Raw genomic sequence first — 18,875 nt, 5'->3', positions numbered from 1 at the left:
GTCTTGAGACCTCATAAGACCCAAAAACGAATGGGTCGTAAATCTTGAGCCTTAAGGCCCAAGATTTGGCATGTCCGGCTAAGTTGGACATGCCAAATTTCACTTTCTTCGCATCATTGATGCGGCGAGCTTCGATGGCGTCGTCTAGTTCGACAAACCATCTTAAAAGGTAGTCGCCTTCGACTGCCTTAAACTTACAAATTTTGATAATAAAGCTTTCGGGTTGACGCGGAAGCGTCGGCCCACTAGCAGCATGTTAAAGCTGCTACCTCAACAGTTCTTTCTGCTGAGCATCCTGTTCTCTCAACACCTCTGCGTGTTGAGAGCCTTACTGGTGAAGCAAGCAATCCTTTTCTTGGGCCCCTTCGAGTTCATATTGTATTAACTCGACACTGATTACAGCAAAGGTGGGGTGGATCAATTTCTTCACGTACACGACGTGCAGAGAAAGGTTATATGTAGCGAAGAATTCATAGCTACAAAGGGTAAATTCTTAGGGATTAAAATAGGGAATAAGTAAGACTGTATTAATGTATTAAGTTCTTCATAACGAATTTAAATCTACTGGCTGTAATATATTATAAGCTTATTATGCAATGCGCCTAATTGCTCGACGCCTAATCGTGTCTTGTAACGATTGGCGGGGTAAATTCTAACTTAAATCAACCAATCGAAAGAACTAATGTCTTATTGCGTCAATACTACCAAATTTGGAAATATCGGAATTATTAAGTAAAAAAATAAAGATAATAATTTTGTATATCTTTATTTATTCCTTTTCTAGGAAATAATATTTATTGTTCCTCTTATTATAAAAAATATTTATGTAGCTGTACACCACGTTACAAACACTGCTTGAGGTACTGACGGCGTGGGAAATGCGTCGAACATCATGCAGCTCTTGACTTGGTAAACAGGCATTTACGCGCTCCTCTTTCCAGTCAACACGTTCAAATTAATGTCTAATTTATCATTACAATTGTTTTTGCGTCGTCAGCATCGACGACGACGGTACCGGTAGCACTTGAATTGTCGATGATTTCATTTCTTTGCTAGATGATCTTGTCGAGTTGCTTGTATTTGAACGGGCAAATTCCGAAGTAAGTGTATTTAAGTTTTATTTAAGCGAGCTTACTATCTATTCCTTATGTGTGTGCTGTCTCCACTCCGTGGAGAATTCCGTTCTAACCAACAAATTATTGAAAAACTTGAGTCGGTATAACAGAGATCCGTAATGATGCTATTCTGACTGCAGTGAGATTCCAGTCTCAATCAGGCACTACGTTCATCAGGCGTAGCGACAATATCATTAGTAGGATGTCGGAAACTTCGCGTAGCGGCATTGCTCACATGCGCTTTTAATCCCAAAGGATTATTCTCCTTTTCAGTTTCGCCTTCATACTCGGTGCTTCTGCATGTAGCTGCAATCTCCAAAAGCTTTGGAGCTCTTTCAACATTCCCCTCCAAGGCTAAATCAAATTTGTTTGACTTGATGTTTTGAAGGGAATCTTTATCAATCTTGACAGGCAGCACTGCGATTTGCGCGGATGCTGTAGAACTTTTAAACAAACCATTTAGCACGCTCATCACTGCTGAGCGCGCTACCTGCAGCGACTCAATATACTCACGCAGCTCATCAAAAACTGGCTGTATCTCGTCACCGCGTTCTTTCTGGTTCGATATCCAAATTAATCCCGTTTGCGTCATACGCGCAAAGCAAGCCAATGATCGGTGAACGTACTGATGGTAACACGAGGTCACGCGATGCGCACGCGGCAGTTGAAAATCATCTGTCACGGTTGCATGTTCAGTTTTGAGGTGAAAAGGTGAGGATGATATCGGATGCAGCGCCTCGCAGCAGAAGTCAAAGCGTTCGACAAGCCTTTTTTCAACCATTTGCTGCTCGGACAAGCCGTCAATCCGAAAGAAAATTGGACAATTAAACGGATGAAGGGCCAAATTACTCGTTATACCATTCTCCGTCACTCTTTGCAAATTTAAACCTAGCTGCTTTGCGCGGCGGCTCATTCCTGTCGTCAAATCATCGACAAGGGAACTGCGGCACACGACCCATTGGATTTCAACGTGGTAACACTGCGCCGGCAGCACCTCGGTGTCCACTTTGGCTATTACCCAGTTCTGACTTGTGACTGCATCATTTGTATGCAGTAGCAACTTTACGCTTCGCTTGCCAACGCGCTTGAAGGCTTTAATCCCACTAGTTGACTGTTCTTTTTTCAAGTCGGTTAATAAAATTAATTTCGGAAAATCTGTGCTTGCATCTGCCTTTGTCTGCAAGAACTCCAAAAACTTTTGACAGCCCTCCGAGTAATTTCGCAAATTATCTATTCAATAACAGTCGTAGTAAACATAATGTATTTCTCAACACACAGCTTGCTAAGGCTTACCTTGATCGCCGACATCAGATCCTCCGAATCGTGGCGGAAAAAGACAATACAGGCTACGCTTATAGCGGATACCTTCACTCATCTCATCGATGTAGCCACAAATTAGTTGGTCAAGATGATTCCACTGATACTCAATCTGAGGATATTTGCGAAATTCCTGCGAAAAAATAACAAATTGGTCGACAATAGGCGACCAAAGCAAGTATTTATACTCCATGATGTCCACATCGGACCGTGTTGTCACCTTTTGGAGATACCGTTTAACATCAATCGTCTGAGTTTCTTCATTATACACGATTTCGTGAATCCGATGTCCCATGCTAAGTCGAAAAGTAGTGTTTTTTTTATCCCCAGCATCGTTATTATCCGCCGATATAAGCTGAAAATCTTGGGATAGCCGCTGGGCAACCATTTCCAAGACCAATTCGCAGTAATTGCGAAAAGATACTCCATTTTGCTCGTCGCGCTCAGGGAGCATTACGCTGTAAAAAGACTCGGTGTAGTGCGCTTGTAACTCTTTCGGCGCTGGCATGAAATCACTCGCCAGAGGCAAAAGTGCCGGGAAGCACAGACTCCTCCACTTAAGGACATTCTGCGCGAGCTTGTACCGTTGGTCTTCATATGGTCGCACTTGACTCCATCGGCGCTGGTTGCTCGTGAGTTGCTTGAGCATAAAGGCCTGCGAGTGAAAAATATCGTCTTTTCTTGCGTTTTCGGTTGGATGCAACACGGGACTGGTATTGAATGACGTATAGTTTGATTCGCTACCGTCTGTTTGCTGAAACGTGTTTGGGTAGGAGCTCGAAATAATCCTAGCTTTGTCTTTTCCGTCATCAAAAGAGCCTATTCTATCCTCAAGACTTTTTCGATTATCAGTCATGCCAACATTAAGTGGAGACGGTAATTCCTGCTCAAATTGACGCCAGCGAACTCCCTTACTGCAAAATTCATTGGCATAACCACCCAGACTTGACTGAAGCACAACGGCTCCTGCCCTTTTCTTCGACACTGATGTCAGATACGACACACCAAGCCGAGTTGGCGGTGTTGATGCGAAGCGAACAATTATGTCGCTCTCTGAAGATTTCTGCACAAGTTTTGTAGCTGGTAATAGCCCAAAAACTTCGTCGTCATACGATTCATACTCTTGGAGAAGCTTGTTTTGCTCAAAAGAGGATATTGATCGAACTTTGGACAAACTCTCACTGTCGCACAACGGAGGGCCCCCTGAGTACACAATGGAAGATGCTCGTAAGCGAGCAAGGCGCTCTTTTAGTCCAGGAGCTATTATTTTGTGGACACTTGTCCAGGGCTCTGCGTCGCCCTCATTTTTGTTTCGATCGCCATAAAGGAGGGATGGTTCTGCGTTGTGATGCGCGCGCAACAACCTAGCTAATGGCTTCGGATGGAAATGAAAATCTGAATGTAACGAAGAATTTTTCTTGAACATCCGACACATCGGAAGTGGCTCGAAGATTTTATTTTTTGCGTATTTCGGCGCGCAAACTTCGCAGGACTGAGTTATATCATCATCCAATGGACATGTGTGCGGGACAAGCATATTTTCCTGTACAAACCATAACGGAATCCATAATGGAACGATATAATTTTTACAATTTTCCATCCGCTGAAGGCAATATTTACACAACTGGCCACTTCGCATCGGCGTCACCCCAATATCTGCAAGTGCCAATTGTGAATCTGTAAGAACATCGCTTGAGCCATTACATGAACGCCGCTGACACCCATTCTTCATACTGTGAGAATTATTGTTGCACAAGCACAAACCGCTAGCATAATTGCTTTCTTTCCGGCCAGGAAGCTTCATTTCAGACAAATCGGATTGCTTAAAAAGAAATAGTGGGCATTTGTGGAGTGGGTGTGTTGCTAGTGAGATGAGATCAATGCCAATCCCATGATCCATCATGCGCTGCTCGGTAATCTCGGATAGACGCTTATTGACGGAAAAGATGCCATTACCAGGAGTAATAAGTACTATACTTTGACCACTGCGCGAAAGGTCTCGGTCAATGTGATGCTTTTCAAAAATATTTAAAGCAAGATTCACTGCTTCGAGCAAGTTTCCATTACGAGCATTCGACGGAAATCCTGGCCGAGCCACAAATTCATCTTGAGTGCGTTTTTCGACCAAGCATGGCAAATCATGGGAATTTGCCGGTGACAACCAGCCGCACTCACGTGGGAAAGTATTCAATTCTTCTTTGAGTTTCACAAGCAACGGCTGCACGTCTGAAGTGATGCTGTCGGACGCAACTAATTTATAGAAATCTTGGTAGTGCCTGCCGCTTTCGTCAACTCCTAATGAGAAGCAATCACTTTGTTCATACGAGAATGAAGAATTGCTCTCGTTGTCCACTGCGCATCCTTTCCCTTTTTTAGGCGTTATTCGTTTGTGGGGCTCACGTCCCTCATTTGTCGGATTTTTTTTTATACCATCCATGTCTGGATAAAAGCATCTTGAATAGAATAGAATATTTAAGCTGTGCGAGACTTTGTGCTTCATCCATTTTTTTAACAAGTTTTGTACCACCAAGAGAAAAATTTCCAAATAAAGCATACCAGAGTTGGTCACATCCCACATCTCGGGACAAATCTGTACGAGCCACATTATACGCGACGAACGGGAGCGAAACGTAAACTTAGTATGTTCTGAAATGACTCCGCTGCGTACTTTCTCGCCACCTGAACGCACGTCCAGCACCTGCCATCTCGTACCTTGCACTCTAATTACTTTACCTACATACAGTGCACTGCCCACCATAGACTGCTTGAGATACATCAAGTCTCGTCTCGACAAAAATTGGTCTTTCAAAGCCACCTCGACGAAGTCCACATGGACTTTCGTCTTGGGCAGGAAACGCACGGTCACGTCCTTAAACGGCGCCAGCTGAAAAATGGCGGCTGTATCTTTAAGCACACTCACCTGCATTTTACCTTTAAGTGGCGCGGAACTGCTTTGCGGGATTTCAAGCAACAGATGGTTTTTCGGGGAACCATCGCCCAAAGCAGTCGCTGTACCGTCCGAAGCCATAAGGTGCTGCAACTGCTGTTCGCTAGCGCAGTCTGGGTGGAAAACCTCAACCACATAATCATTCCAGACAAGCTCCTTAAGCTGTAAAAAGCTTTCTGGATTTAAAATAATCTCTTCGCCATTTTGGAATTCGTGGCCATGGACGTGCAACTTGATCTGTGCTGCCGAGTGCACTGTCATCTGCCGCATCTTGAATGTCACGGTGGTATTGGAATTGGCTTGTTCAGAACCTGTAGAAGTCGTGGAGAAAACATGTTGACTCTTTTGGCTATTCTTACCAGCGGCAGCCTTTGCTTTGGCGGCCCGCCGACGTTCGTAGCGCTGACGCATTGCACAACTGCATGTTAATAAAATCACAGAATTTATGTTGTAATTTGGAAAAAAAAAGATCAGAACTTACTAATAATTGATTAGTCGATTTTAATCGCTGATATACCTGTAACGGTGTACCGTTTCATAAAATATTACTATCTATAAGAGAATAGTATAAATTATTCCTATAAGAGGAAAAAAATAAAATTAGGGTAATTTTAAAGGTGTTCCAATATTTCCGAATTTGGCAATATTGACGCAATAAGACATCAGTTCTATTTATTGGTTGTTTAAGTTTGAATCAACCCCACCGATCGTCATAAGACACGATTGTGCGGTGCGCAAGTAGGCGCTAGACATAGTAACTTATTAATATAATAAAGTCATTATAGAGAAGTTCGTTACGTACGAACTTAATACATTAATACAATTTTACTTTTTTCTCTATTCTAAAGCCTTAGATTTTACCTTTAGTAGCAAAGACTTCATAGCTACTTAGAATCTTCCTCTGCACATCGTGTGCGTGAAGTAGTCGAGGTGCCCCACCCTTTGCTGTAATCAGTTTATTTTGACTAGCACTATTAGCAGTACTAGCAAAGGGTACCCCGTTACATCTGGTAGCACATCGTAGTCCGTCAACGGCCTACGCACGTTCCATCTAAGATAGACATGTTAGATAAAGAGGGAGGGAGCTTTCAAGCCCCTCAAGAAGACTATCACGCAGCGCGTGAAAGTATCACTCATTTGCTTGACCTTGAATGAAAAGCGATCGAACGCATGAGTTTGGTCGTAGGCGGGCCAGCCGTTGACGCCATGCTGTTAACTCTGAACACAGATGAACAACATGCGGCCATAGCCGAGTTCAAACAGCATAGGGACGGGGAAAGAAGTTAAACTCGACGGGGCCCAAGAAAAGGATGCCTTGCTTCACCAGCAAGGCTCTCAACACGCAGAGATGTTGATAGAACAGGGTGCTCAACAGTAAGAACTATTAAGATAGCAGCAGTAACATGCTGCTAGCAGGCCTACGCTTCCGCGTCGACCCCAAAGCTTAAAGATCGAAATTTGTAAGTTTAAGGCAGTCGAAGAGGACTACCTTTAAGATGGTTTGTCGAACTTGACGACGCCATTAAAGCTCGCCGCATCAATGATGATGCGACGAAAGTGAAAATTGGCATGTCCAACTTAGCCGAACGTGCCAAATTTTGGGCCTTACGGCTAAATCTTTACGAAACATTGGTTTTTGGGTCGTATGAGGTCTTTAAGACCCGGGTCAGGCAAACCTTTGAGCTACCATGTGCCGAAGTAAGGGCTCTAGCCGAACTCCTGGAATTGAGGCAGAGCAAGCGTGATCTTCACGCTTATGCCCAACATACAAGACGCCTTGTAAGTTGTATCGTGAGTCATCCAATAGATGGGCAAACACAGGTAACTATTTTTATTAAAGGTCTTTCCAAAGGTCTCGTCAAGTCACCTTGTAACGGGGTGTATCGTTACATGAAATTAACTCCCAAAGGTTGTTAATTAATATATTATTTTAAAGGTAGATAATATTTGGAGAATATTACATTACATTTCGGAAAGCTTATCAATTGGTAGATATAGGTCATTATATCTACTTGCTTCGTGGTCCAGTCAGTGCTGGACGCGCGCAAAAGAGAGAGACAGATAAGACTTTATTACATATTTTGTATTAGTATATGATTAAGTTAGTAATAAATAGATTGAAACGGAATAACTTAATCTTTTATATACAGTTTTATTAACCCTTTTTAAAAGCAAGTTTTTTAAAGAGAGTCTTCCCTCTGCACGTACTAGTGTACGTGAAGTGACGTGAGGCACCACTCGCACTGAAGCAGTGCGAAGTGGACTTGTAAAGAAGCAGTACAAGTCGGCAGTGCCCCGTTACACACCTGTTCCAGCTCGAACTAGAGACGCTAGACCAAGCAATCTCTGTAGCGAAACAGGAGGAATTCAGCCAGAAATAGGCTTCCGTCCACTATGGAGCGTATCCTCCCCCGAGACGACAAGAAAACGGAGGTCCAGAACCTATGGATCTCTCGTATGTAGAGAGCGACAAAAAAAAAAAAAAAACCGCGCTCTTCAAGTTACAAAAGATTGCAAAAAATGCAATCGTTGTCAACAGATGGGTCACCACGCCTATTAGTTTAGTGCCCCACGGCCAGTGCCTAGAAATACTAAGCGAGACGATCGACCTCCTCACGCTAGGAACCGCGGAGGACGCGGATCCGACGCTGTTGCGAAAATGCGACGGCGTGGCGGGATTGTCAAAAGACGGTCGGGGTCAGTAGGTGCGAAGCGCCGTTATGATTCACCAACGTTAAACGAATTTGCAGGCCTATTCCCAAAGAGTGGAGCAAGCAATTGCCCTTTGTGGAGTTCGCTATAAATAACAGTGTCCACGCCAGTACGGGTGAGACTTACACTAGTGGCAAATGAGCCACTAAAGTCCGAGGCCATTGTGAGGCGTCGAAAAATTTCAATTGACGCCAATCGTTAGAAGACCCTGGACCCTTTAAACAGCATGGGCATGATTCCCCCCCACGAGAGGTGAGGTAACCCTGCCTCTCTAGACAAAGGTGCAGCTTGTAGCGTGCACCGACTATGGTCCGTTTTTTGAACCGTTCACGGAAAGCATCCAGTTTGTCAGGCCAGGCCTCGCGGCCTATGCTTTGCACATTCTGTACAAATGCTTTTGAAGCTTGGAACGAAGATGTGACATCCTTTGCCCACTTACATTTATACCACCGATACCGGAAAAGGCATCGATGAAGAATTCCGTTTCGTCTTTACCAGGCTTGTGAAGCCTGGATGAGTCGAACAACGTAATATGGTATTGATCGTTGGTAACACCAGACCAACGAGTTAATTATTCTTAGAGGGCAACCAGGGCTTTTTTTCGGGAGCCAACGACAGACATTGCGGTCCCTCTCCCGTTGGTTCATGGTAACGTTTTACTCTCAAAGTGATCCTTAGAATCACTCCGTCCCTGGTGATGCATACTAGCACCACCAGTAGCAAGCTTACCGATGTGACCGTTACGATCACTTCGCTACTGGTGATTCATACTGACATCACCAGATTTATCGTCGTCCATGGAGTCATCACAAGATGACTCCGGCCTAAAAGAGTCCGACGAAGCGTCAAACAACTTCGTCATCACCTGTTTGGTTGTCACACTGTGTAGGTCTAACGGACATGGCCCCGGTCGATCCGGAGGCTTAACAGTTGCCATCGAGTCGGACGATGACGCCGACTCGGCCCAGTCACCTACAATGGGAGTAGCAGGTGACTTATACCAGTCACTTTCAATTGGTAGGAGGTGACTTTTTCCCCGCATGCATTAGCGTCTACAGAAACATTTGCATCGCTAACAGCTGCACTGAGCCGTGCAGCTGCCAGCTTTGCGGCCTCACAGGCGACGTGCACGGGTTGCGCAATTAAAATTTGGAATTAAAATAAAAGTAACAAGTGCTAATTTACAGAATAAGACATAATAGTACTCTCTGTCACCTTATCAGGCACTTAAGTGACTGTTGTTTAAGGGGGTAATGTAACGGGTCGTGGGTTCCGGTCTATTAGACGAACCGGATGTGCTCAAAGAGCTTCTATGATGCCCCTTCGTACCAGCGCAAGAGAAATTAAAATCGAACTCAGCGTTTTGCGCAATGTCAACGGCCTTTTCAAAAAAGGTGGGTTGGGATTGGAAAACCTCTATTCGGGTATGCCCGCATTAAGACCTTCCATAAAGTTGGTTACCAGAACCACTTCCTGTGATGAGTCAAGCTGCAGAGCAACATTAAGAGCTCGCAACTCTTGGATATTGTTCGCTAGGCCCTTTTACCCTGACGGGCAGATAGGAATTGCAATTAAATGCGAAAAGCCCGATTAGGCGGTGCAATCACGCGAGTTAATTGCTTATTCAGCGTGTCCCACGTGGGAAATGCGACGTCTATCGACGTGTTACATATATGAGCATACTTATGACGGTGAACAGTCTTTGCATCGAACGGTCGGAAGCAAAAATTGCGATCGTTGAATTGGTGAACGAACGGGCGCTTAGAGCGCTTCGCAACGAGCCCTCTGGATCTTCCACCGAGCTCGAAGATGGCCAGGGAAATCGCTGTTGATCTGTTTGAAGCAAGGCCAAAGTCATGACCATTTCCACCTCTCCGAATAAAAAAAGAAGAATTCTCCCTCTTTGGTCTCATATGTCTTGATATTCACGACAAGAAGGCGGGACTTAGGTTCCAGGTCAGGTACAGTGATGTACCACGAGTTGGCATATATGCCGCTATGTTGTCATGGACCTGTCTGCTAAAGGTGGACTGAAAGTGCATAAAGGCTTCTAGCCCTGCATCAAGATCCTCTGGGCCCTTAGGCAAGATATAATCCATTTTCCAAACCCAAACAAAGCTTTAAGCTTTTCAAAAGCTATATTGTAGCCTCTAAGAGGTTTAGAAAAGAATTTATTCTCACGGATAATAAGGCTTACAAAGACTCAGGCGTAGATTAACTTCGAGTGCTACAAGATGCAGCGGGGCTACCTGGCTCCTTTAGTCAGAGGAAGACTTTTGACTCAATGAGTCACTTAATTCTATAGAACTAATAAGGGTCACAACTCGAAGAGTCGTGCAAGTTCGTAGAGCTTATTGTGTCTTAGTTCCAGGGACTCAGTGCTTCATAGAACCGGGTGTCAACTAGTGTCCGAGAGTGCATACCTTAGGAATGCGTAAGATTCTTATGCAAGCCTTAGGAGGCGCGACACGCTATTTTGATTAAACAAGAGCTAAACTATATGTTTGTCTTATATGTAAAATCCATACTCTAATTACTTTATTATAGATTTCGGCCATCAGATCTCTATCTGGTGGCTACTAAGCACATCACATCATCAAAATAACTGGGAGTTTAATAATAGTACCGATTTTTATATAGAGAAAGGGTATTTTACCCATCATGATAAATTGTCTCACATTAACAGTACGACAACCGAAGTTTACTCCATTATAATACTAGAACAGGGACGAAGTCTTCAATGAAACTTTTATTTATAACTATTGTTTTGTATCTTAACGAGTCAGTGATGCTTAATTCCTTAAAATAGGGATTTGTCTATTTGATTTGAAGACGACAAAGTAAGTGGGCGGTATCGGCCTTCGCCTCATGAGAGAGGCTATAAATTTAAGATTTGAGTTTTTCAGTTCATACGATGCTGATACACGCATACTTCAAGGCACAACGCGGAAGTGCCAGATGCTTCAAATTCGACGTCTCTCTGAATCCTGCAATACGTCTCACGTATCGTAGTTCTCAGCGTTCTTTATCGATGTGCGAGCCTAGTATCTTGATCGGGTTCCCTCGTTGTCAAACATGGCAGGTCATAGCATGCGTTGCGCATCGTGCCAGCGTCGGATCATGATAATCGTTTTGTAACGGGCTAAAGTTGCCCAAAAGTACACAGCCCCCGTTAAGTACACTTGGTGTACTTAAGGGGATAATTAATTACTTAAATAAAGTAATTAGACCCAGCAGTCGGGTGTGGTTTACTTTTGTGAACCAAACCTATAGTTATTAAGGTGATGAGGTTAACCTCATCACCTGCGGCAGTTACACACAATGTTTGAGAGTAAGGAACAATTTTCGTCAATAGGCCTGCAAATTCGTTTAGCGTTGGTGAATCATAACGGCGCTTCGCACCTACTGACCCCGACCGTCTTTTGACAATCCCGCCACGCCGTCGCATTTTCGCAACAGCGTCGGATCCGCGTCCTCCGCGGTTCCTAGCGTGAGGAGGTCGATCGTCTCGCTTAGTATTTCTAGGCACTGGCCGTGGGGCACTAAACTAATAGGCGTGGTGACCCATCTGTTGACAACGATTGCATTTTTTGCAATCTTTTGTAACTTGAAGAGCGCGGTTTTTTTTTTTTTTTTGTCGCTCTCTACATACGAGAGATCCATAGGTTCTGGACCTCCGTTTTCTTGTCGTCTCGGGGGAGGATACGCTCCATAGTGGACGGAAGCCTATTTCTGGCTGAATTCCTCCTGTTTCGCTACAGAGATTGCTTGGTCTAGCGTCTCTAGTTCGAGCTGGAACAGGTGTGTAACGGGGCACTGCCGACTTGTACTGCTTCTTTACAAGTCCACTTCGCACTGCTTCAGTGCGAGTGGTGCCTCACGTCACTTCACGTACACTAGTACGTGCAGAGGGAAGACTCTCTTTAAAAAACTTGCTTTTAAAAAGGGTTAATAAAACTGTATATAAAAGATTAAGTTATTCCGTTTCAATCTATTTATTACTAACTTAATCATATACTAATACAAAATATGTAATAAAGTCTTATCTGTCTCTCTCTTTTGCGCGCGTCCAGCACTGACTGGACCACGAAGCAAGTAGATATAATGACCTATATCTACCAATTGATAAGCTTTCCGAAATGTAATGTAATATTCTCCAAATATTATCTACCTTTAAAATAATATATTAATTAACAACCTTTGGGAGTTAATTTCATGTAACGATACACCCCGTTACAAGGTGACTTGACGAGACCTTTGGAAAGACCTTTAATAAAAATAGTTACCTGTGTTTGCCCATCTATTGGATGACTCACGATACAACTTACAAGGCGTCTTGTATGTTGGGCATAAGCGTGAAGATCACGCTTGCTCTGCCTCAATTCCAGGAGTTCGGCTAGAGCCCTTACTTCGGCACGTGGTAGCTCAAAGGTTTGCCTGAGCCGGGTCTTAAAGACCTCATACGACCCAAAAACCAATGTTTCGTAAAGATTTAGCCGTAAGGCCCAAAATTTGGCACGTCCGGCTAAGTTGGACATGCCAATTTTCACTTTCGTCGCATCATCATTGATGCGGCGAGCTTTAATGGCGTCGTCAAGTTCGACAAACCATCTTAAAGGTAGTCCTCTTCGACTGCCTTAAACTTACAAATTTCGATCTTTAAGCTTTGGGGTCGACGCGGAAGCGTAGGCCTGCTAGCAGCATGTTACTGCTGCTATCTTAATAGTTCTTACTGTTGAGCACCCTGTTCTATCAACATCTCTGCGTGTTGAGAGCCTTGCTGGTGAAGCAAGGCATCCTTTTCTTGGGCCCCGTCGAGTTTAACTTCTTTCCCCGTCCCTATGCTGTTTGAACTCGGCTATGGCCGCATGTTGTTCATCTGTGTTCAGAGTTAACAGCATGGCGTCAACGGCTGGCCCGCCTACGACCAAACTCATGCGTTCGATCGCTTTTCATTCAAGGTCAAGCAAATGAGTGATACTTTCACGCGCTGCGTGATAGTCTTCTTGAGGGGCTTGAAAGCTCCCTCCCTCTTTATCTAACATGTCTATCTTAGATGGAACGTGCGTAGGCCGTTGACGGACTACGATGTGCTACCAGATGTAACGGGGTACCCTTTGCTAGTACTGCTAATAGTGCTAGTCAAAATAAACTGATTACAGCAAAGGGTGGGGCACCTCGACTACTTCACGCACACGATGTGCAGAGGAAGATTCTAAGTAGCTATGAAGTCTTTGCTACTAAAGGTAAAATCTAAGGCTTTAGAATAGAGAAAAAAGTAAAATTGTATTAATGTATTAAGTTCGTACGTAACGAACTTCTCTATAATGACTTTATTATATTAATAAGTTACTATGTCTAGCGCCTACTTGCGCACCGCACAATCGTGTCTTATGACGATCGGTGGGGTTGATTCAAACTTAAACAACCAATAAATAGAACTGATGTCTTATTGCGTCAATATTGCCAAATTCGGAAATATTGGAACACCTTTAAAATTACCCTAATTTTATTTTTTTCCTCTTATAGGAATAATTTATTTTATTCTCTTATAGATAGTAATATTTTATGAAACGGTACACCGTTACAGGTATATCAGCGATTAAAATCGACTAATCAATTATTAGTAAGTTCTGATCTTTTTTTTTCCAAATTACAACATAAATTCTGTGATTTTATTAACATGCAGTTGTGCAATGCGTCAGCGCTACGAACGTCGGCGGGCCGCCAAAGCAAAGGCTGCCGCTGGTAAGAATAGCCAAAAGAGTCAACATGTTTTCTCCACGACTTCTACAGGTTCTGAACAAGCCAATTCCAATACCACCGTGACATTCAAGATGCGGCAGATGACAGTGCACTCGGCAGCACAGATCAAGTTGCACGTCCATGGCCACGAATTCCAAAATGGCGAAGAGATTATTTTAAATCCAGAAAGCTTTTTACAGCTTAAGGAGCTTGTCTGGAATGATTATGTGGTTGAGGTTTTCCACCCAGACTGCGCTAGCGAACAGCAGTTGCAGCACCTTATGGCTTCGGACGGTACAGCGACTGCTTTGGGCGATGGTTCCCCGAAAAACCATCTGTTGCTTGAAATCCCGCAAAGCAGTTCCGCGCCACTTAAAGGTAAAATGCAGGTGAGTGTGCTTAAAGATACAGCCGCCATTTTTCAGCTGGCGCCGTTTAAGGACGTGACCGTGCGTTTCCTGCCCAAGACGAAAGTCCATGTGGACTTCGTCGAGGTGGCTTTGAAAGACCAATTTTTGTCGAGACGAGACTTGATGTATCTCAAGCAGTCTATGGTGGGCAGTGCACTGTATGTAGGTAAAGTAATTAGAGTGCAAGGTACGAGATGGCAGGTGCTGGACGTGCGTTCAGGTGGCGAGAAAGTACGCAGCGGAGTCATTTCAGAACATACTAAGTTTACGTTTCGCTCCCGTTCGTCGCGTATAATGTGGCTCGTACAGATTTGTCCCGAGATGTGGGATGTGACCAACTCTGGTATGCTTTATTTGGAAATTTTTCTCTTGGTGGTACAAAACTTGTTAAAAAAATGGATGAAGCACAAAGTCTCGCACAGCTTAAATATTCTATTCTATTCAAGATGCTTTTATCCAGACATGGATGGTATAAAAAAAAATCCGACAAATGAGGGACGTGAGCCCCACAAACGAATAACGCCTAAAAAAGGGAAAGGATGCGCAGTGGACAACGAGAGCAATTCTTCATTCTCGTATGAACAAAGTGATTGCTTCTCATTAGGAGTTGACGAAAGCGGCAGGCACTACCAAGATTTCTATAAATTAGTTGCGTCCGACAGCATCACTTCAGACGTGCAGCCGTTGCTTGTGAAACTCAAAGAAGAATTGAATACTTTCCCACGTGAGTGCGGCTGGTTGTCACCGGCAAATTCCCATGATTTGCCATGCTTGGTCGAAAAACGCACTCAAGATGAATTTGTGGCTCGGCCAGGATTTCCGTCGAATGCTCGTAATGGAAACTTGCTCGAAGCAGTGAATCTTGCTTTAAATATTTTTGAAAAGCATCACATTGACCGAGACCTTTCGCGCAGTGGTCAAAGTATAGTACTTATTACTCCTGGTAATGGCATCTTTTCCGTCAATAAGCGTCTATCCGAGATTACCGAGCAGCGCATGATGGATCATGGGATTGGCATTGATCTCATCTCACTAGCAACACGCCCACTCCACAAATGCCCACTATTTCTTTTTAAGCAATCCGATTTGTCTGAAATGAAGCTTCCTGGCCGGAAAGAAAGCAATTATGCTAGCGGTTTGTGCTTGTGCAACAATAATTCTCACAGTATGAAGAATGGGTGTCAGCGGCGTTCATGTAATGGCTCAAGCGATGTTCTTACAGATTCACAATTGGCACTTGCAGATATTGGGGTGACGCCGATGCGAAGTGGCCAGTTGTGTAAATATTGCCTTCAGCGGATGGAAAATTGTAAAAATTATATCGTTCCATTATGGATTCCGTTATGGTTTGTACAGGAAAATATGCTTGTCCCGCACACATGTCCATTGGATGATGATATAACTCAGTCCTGCGAAGTTTGCGCGCCGAAATACGCAAAAAATAAAATCTTCGAGCCACTTCCGATGTGTCGGATGTTCAAGAAAAATTCTTCGTTACATTCAGATTTTCATTTCCATCCGAAGCCATTAGCTAGGTTGTTGCGCGCGCATCACAACGCAGAACCATCCCTCCTTTATGGCGATCGAAACAAAAATGAGGGCGACGCAGAGCCCTGGACAAGTGTCCACAAAATAATAGCTCCTGGACTAAAAGAGCGCCTTGCTCGCTTACGAGCATCTTCCATTGTGTACTCAGGGGGCCCTCCGTTGTGCGACAGTGAGAGTTTGTCCAAAGTTCGATCAATATCCTCTTTTGAGCAAAACAAGCTTCTCCAAGAGTATGAATCGTATGACGACGAAGTTTTTGGGCTATTACCAGCTACAAAACTTGTGCAGAAATCTTCAGAGAGCGACATAATTGTTCGCTTCGCATCAACACCGCCAACTCGGCTTGGTGTGTCGTATCTGACATCAGTGTCGAAGAAAAGGGCAGGAGCCGTTGTGCTTCAGTCAAGTCTGGGTGGTTATGCCAATGAATTTTGCAGTAAGGGAGTTCGCTGGCGTCAATTTGAGCAGGAATTACCGTCTCCACTTAATGTTGGCATGACTGATAATCGAAAAAGTCTTGAGGATAGAATAGGCTCTTTTGATGACGGAAAAGACAAAGCTAGGATTATTTCGAGCTCCTACCCAAACACGTTTCAGCAAACAGACGGTAGCGAATCAAACTATACGTCATTCAATACCAGTCCCGTGTTGCATCCAACCGAAAACGCAAGAAAAGACGATATTTTTCACTCGCAGGCCTTTATGCTCAAGCAACTCACGAGCAACCAGCGCCGATGGAGTCAAGTGCGACCATATGAAGACCAACGGTACAAGCTCGCGCAGAATGTCCTTAAGTGGAGGAGTCTGTGCTTCCCGGCACTTTTGCCTCTGGCGAGTGATTTCATGCCAGCGCCGAAAGAGTTACAAGCGCACTACACCGAGTCTTTTTACAGCGTAATGCTCCCTGAGCGCGACGAGCAAAATGGAGTATCTTTTCGCAATTACTGCGAATTGGTCTTGGAAATGGTTGCCCAGCGGCTATCCCAAGATTTTCAGCTTATATCGGCGGATAATAACGATGCTGGGGATAAAAAAAACACTACTTTTCGACTTAGCATGGGACATCGGATTCACGAAATCGTGTATAATGAAGAAACTCAGACGATTGATGTTAAACGGTATCTCCAAAAGGTGACAACACGGTCCGATGTGGACATCATGGAGTATAAATACTTGCTTTGGTCGCCTATTGTCGACCAATTTGTTATTTTTTCGCAGGAATTTCGCAAATATCCTCAGATTGAGTATCAGTGGAATCATCTTGACCAACTAATTTGTGGCTACATCGATGAGATGAGTGAAGGTATCCGCTATAAGCGTAGCCTGTATTGTCTTTTTCCGCCACGATTCGGAGGATCTGATGTCGGCGATCAAGGTAAGCCTTAGCAAGCTGTGTGTTGAGAAATACATTATGTTTACTACGACTGTTATTGAATAGATAATTTGCGAAATTACTCGGAGGGCTGTCAAAAGTTTTTGGAGTTCTTGCAGACAAAGGCAGATGCAAGCACAGATTTTCCGAAATTAATTTTATTAACCGACTTGAAAAAAGAACAGTCAACTAGTGGGATTAAAGCCTTCAAGCGCGTTGGCAAGCGAAGCGTAAAGTTGCTACTGCATACAAATGATGCAGTCACAAGTCAGAACTGGGTAATAGCCAAAGTGGACACCGAGGTGCTGCCGGCGCAGTGTTACCACGTTGAAATCCAATGGGTCGTGTGCCGCAGTTCCCTTGTCGATGATTTGACGACAGGAATGAGCCGCCGCGCAAAGCAGCTAGGTTTAAATTTGCAAAGAGTGACGGAGAATGGTATAACGAGTAATTTGGCCCTTCATCCGTTTAATTGTCCAATTTTCTTTCGGATTGACGGCTTGTCCGAGCAGCAAATGGTTGAAAAAAGGCTTGTCGAACGCTTTGACTTCTGCTGCGAGGCGCTGCATCCGATATCATCCTCACCTTTTCACCTCAAAACTGAACATGCAACCGTGACAGATGATTTTCAACTGCCGCGTGCGCATCGCGTGACCTCGTGTTACCATCAGTACGTTCACCGATCATTGGCTTGCTTTGCGCGTATGACGCAAACGGGATTAATTTGGATATCGAACCAGAAAGAACGCGGTGACGAGATACAGCCAGTTTTTGATGAGCTGCGTGAGTATATTGAGTCGCTGCAGGTAGCGCGCTCAGCAGTGATGAGCGTGCTAAATGGTTTGTTTAAAAGTTCTACAGCATCCGCGCAAATCGCAGTGCTGCCTGTCAAGATTGATAAAGATTCCCTTCAAAACATCAAGTCAAACAAATTTGATTTAGCCTTGGAGGGGAATGTTGAAAGAGCTCCAAAGCTTTTGGAGATTGCAGCTACATGCAGAAGCACCGAGTATGAAGGCGAAACTGAAAAGGAGAATAATCCTTTGGGATTAAAAGCGCATGTGAGCAATGCCGCTACGCGAAGTTTCCGACATCCTACTAATGATATTGTCGCTACGCCTGATGAACGTAGTGCCTGATTGAGACTGGAATCTCACTGCAGTCAGAATAGCATCATTACGGATCTCTGTTATACCGACTCAAGTTTTTCAATAATTTGTTGGTTAGAACGGAATTCTCCACGGAGTGGAGACAGCACACACATAAGGAATAGATAGTAAGCTCGCTTAAATAAAACTTAAATACACTTACTTCGGAATTTGCCCGTTCAAATACAAGCAACTCGACAAGATCATCTAGCAAAGAAATGAAATCATCGACAATTCAAGTGCTACCGGTACCGTCGTCGTCGATGCTGACGACGCAAAAACAATTGTAATGATAAATTAGACATTAATTTGAACGTGTTGACTGGAAAGAGGAGCGCGTAAATGCCTGTTTACCAAGTCAAGAGCTGCATGATGTTCGACGCATTTCCCACGCCGTCAGTACCTCAAGCAGTGTTTGTAACGTGGTGTACAGCTACATAAATATTTTTTATAATAAGAGGAACAATAAATATTATTTCCTAGAAAAGGAATAAATAAAGATATACAAAATTATTATCTTTATTTTTTTACTTAATAATTCCGATATTTCCAAATTTGGTA

At 43.9% G+C, this 18,875-nt stretch overlaps 4 protein-coding genes across 4 annotated transcripts; 2 read left to right on the top strand and 2 right to left on the bottom strand.

Moving 5' to 3' along the window:
* Nucleotides 1-958: 958 nt before the first annotated feature.
* CCR75_001817 (uncharacterized protein) lies at nucleotides 959-2,381 on the top strand (the record flags this gene model as incomplete). The annotated part of the gene is made up of 2 exons (XM_067959918.1): nucleotides 959-1,011; nucleotides 1,504-2,381. 2 exons carry the CDS (start codon nucleotides 959-961, stop codon nucleotides 1,733-1,735), a joined length of 285 nt encoding a protein of 94 aa, XP_067815127.1. The 3' UTR covers nucleotides 1,736-2,381.
* CCR75_001816 (uncharacterized protein) lies at nucleotides 1,273-5,790 on the bottom strand (the record flags this gene model as incomplete). The annotated part of the gene is made up of 2 exons (XM_067959917.1): nucleotides 1,273-2,345; nucleotides 2,409-5,790. The coding sequence occupies 2 exons, from the start codon at nucleotides 5,788-5,790 to the stop codon at nucleotides 1,273-1,275; spliced, it is 4,455 nt and encodes a 1,484-aa protein (XP_067815128.1).
* Nucleotides 5,791-13,787: 7,997 nt separating this feature from the next.
* CCR75_001815 (uncharacterized protein) lies at nucleotides 13,788-18,305 on the top strand (the record flags this gene model as incomplete). Its single annotated transcript, XM_067959916.1, has 2 exons — nucleotides 13,788-17,169; nucleotides 17,233-18,305. The coding sequence occupies 2 exons, from the start codon at nucleotides 13,788-13,790 to the stop codon at nucleotides 18,303-18,305; spliced, it is 4,455 nt and encodes a 1,484-aa protein (XP_067815129.1).
* On the bottom strand, nucleotides 17,197-18,619 carry CCR75_001814 (uncharacterized protein; the record flags this gene model as incomplete). Its single annotated transcript, XM_067959915.1, has 2 exons — nucleotides 17,197-18,074; nucleotides 18,567-18,619. 2 exons carry the CDS (start codon nucleotides 18,617-18,619, stop codon nucleotides 17,843-17,845), a joined length of 285 nt encoding a protein of 94 aa, XP_067815130.1. The 3' UTR covers nucleotides 17,197-17,842.
* Nucleotides 18,620-18,875: the final 256 nt, after the last annotated feature.

This window comes from Bremia lactucae, linkage group LG10 (assembly GCF_004359215.1).
Source record: "Bremia lactucae strain SF5 linkage group LG10, whole genome shotgun sequence".
In the NCBI taxonomy this organism is placed as follows: domain Eukaryota; phylum Oomycota; class Peronosporomycetes; order Peronosporales; family Peronosporaceae; genus Bremia; species Bremia lactucae.
The sequence above is the reverse complement of the archived record's forward strand: the minus strand, read 5'-3'. Positions and strand labels throughout refer to the sequence as shown.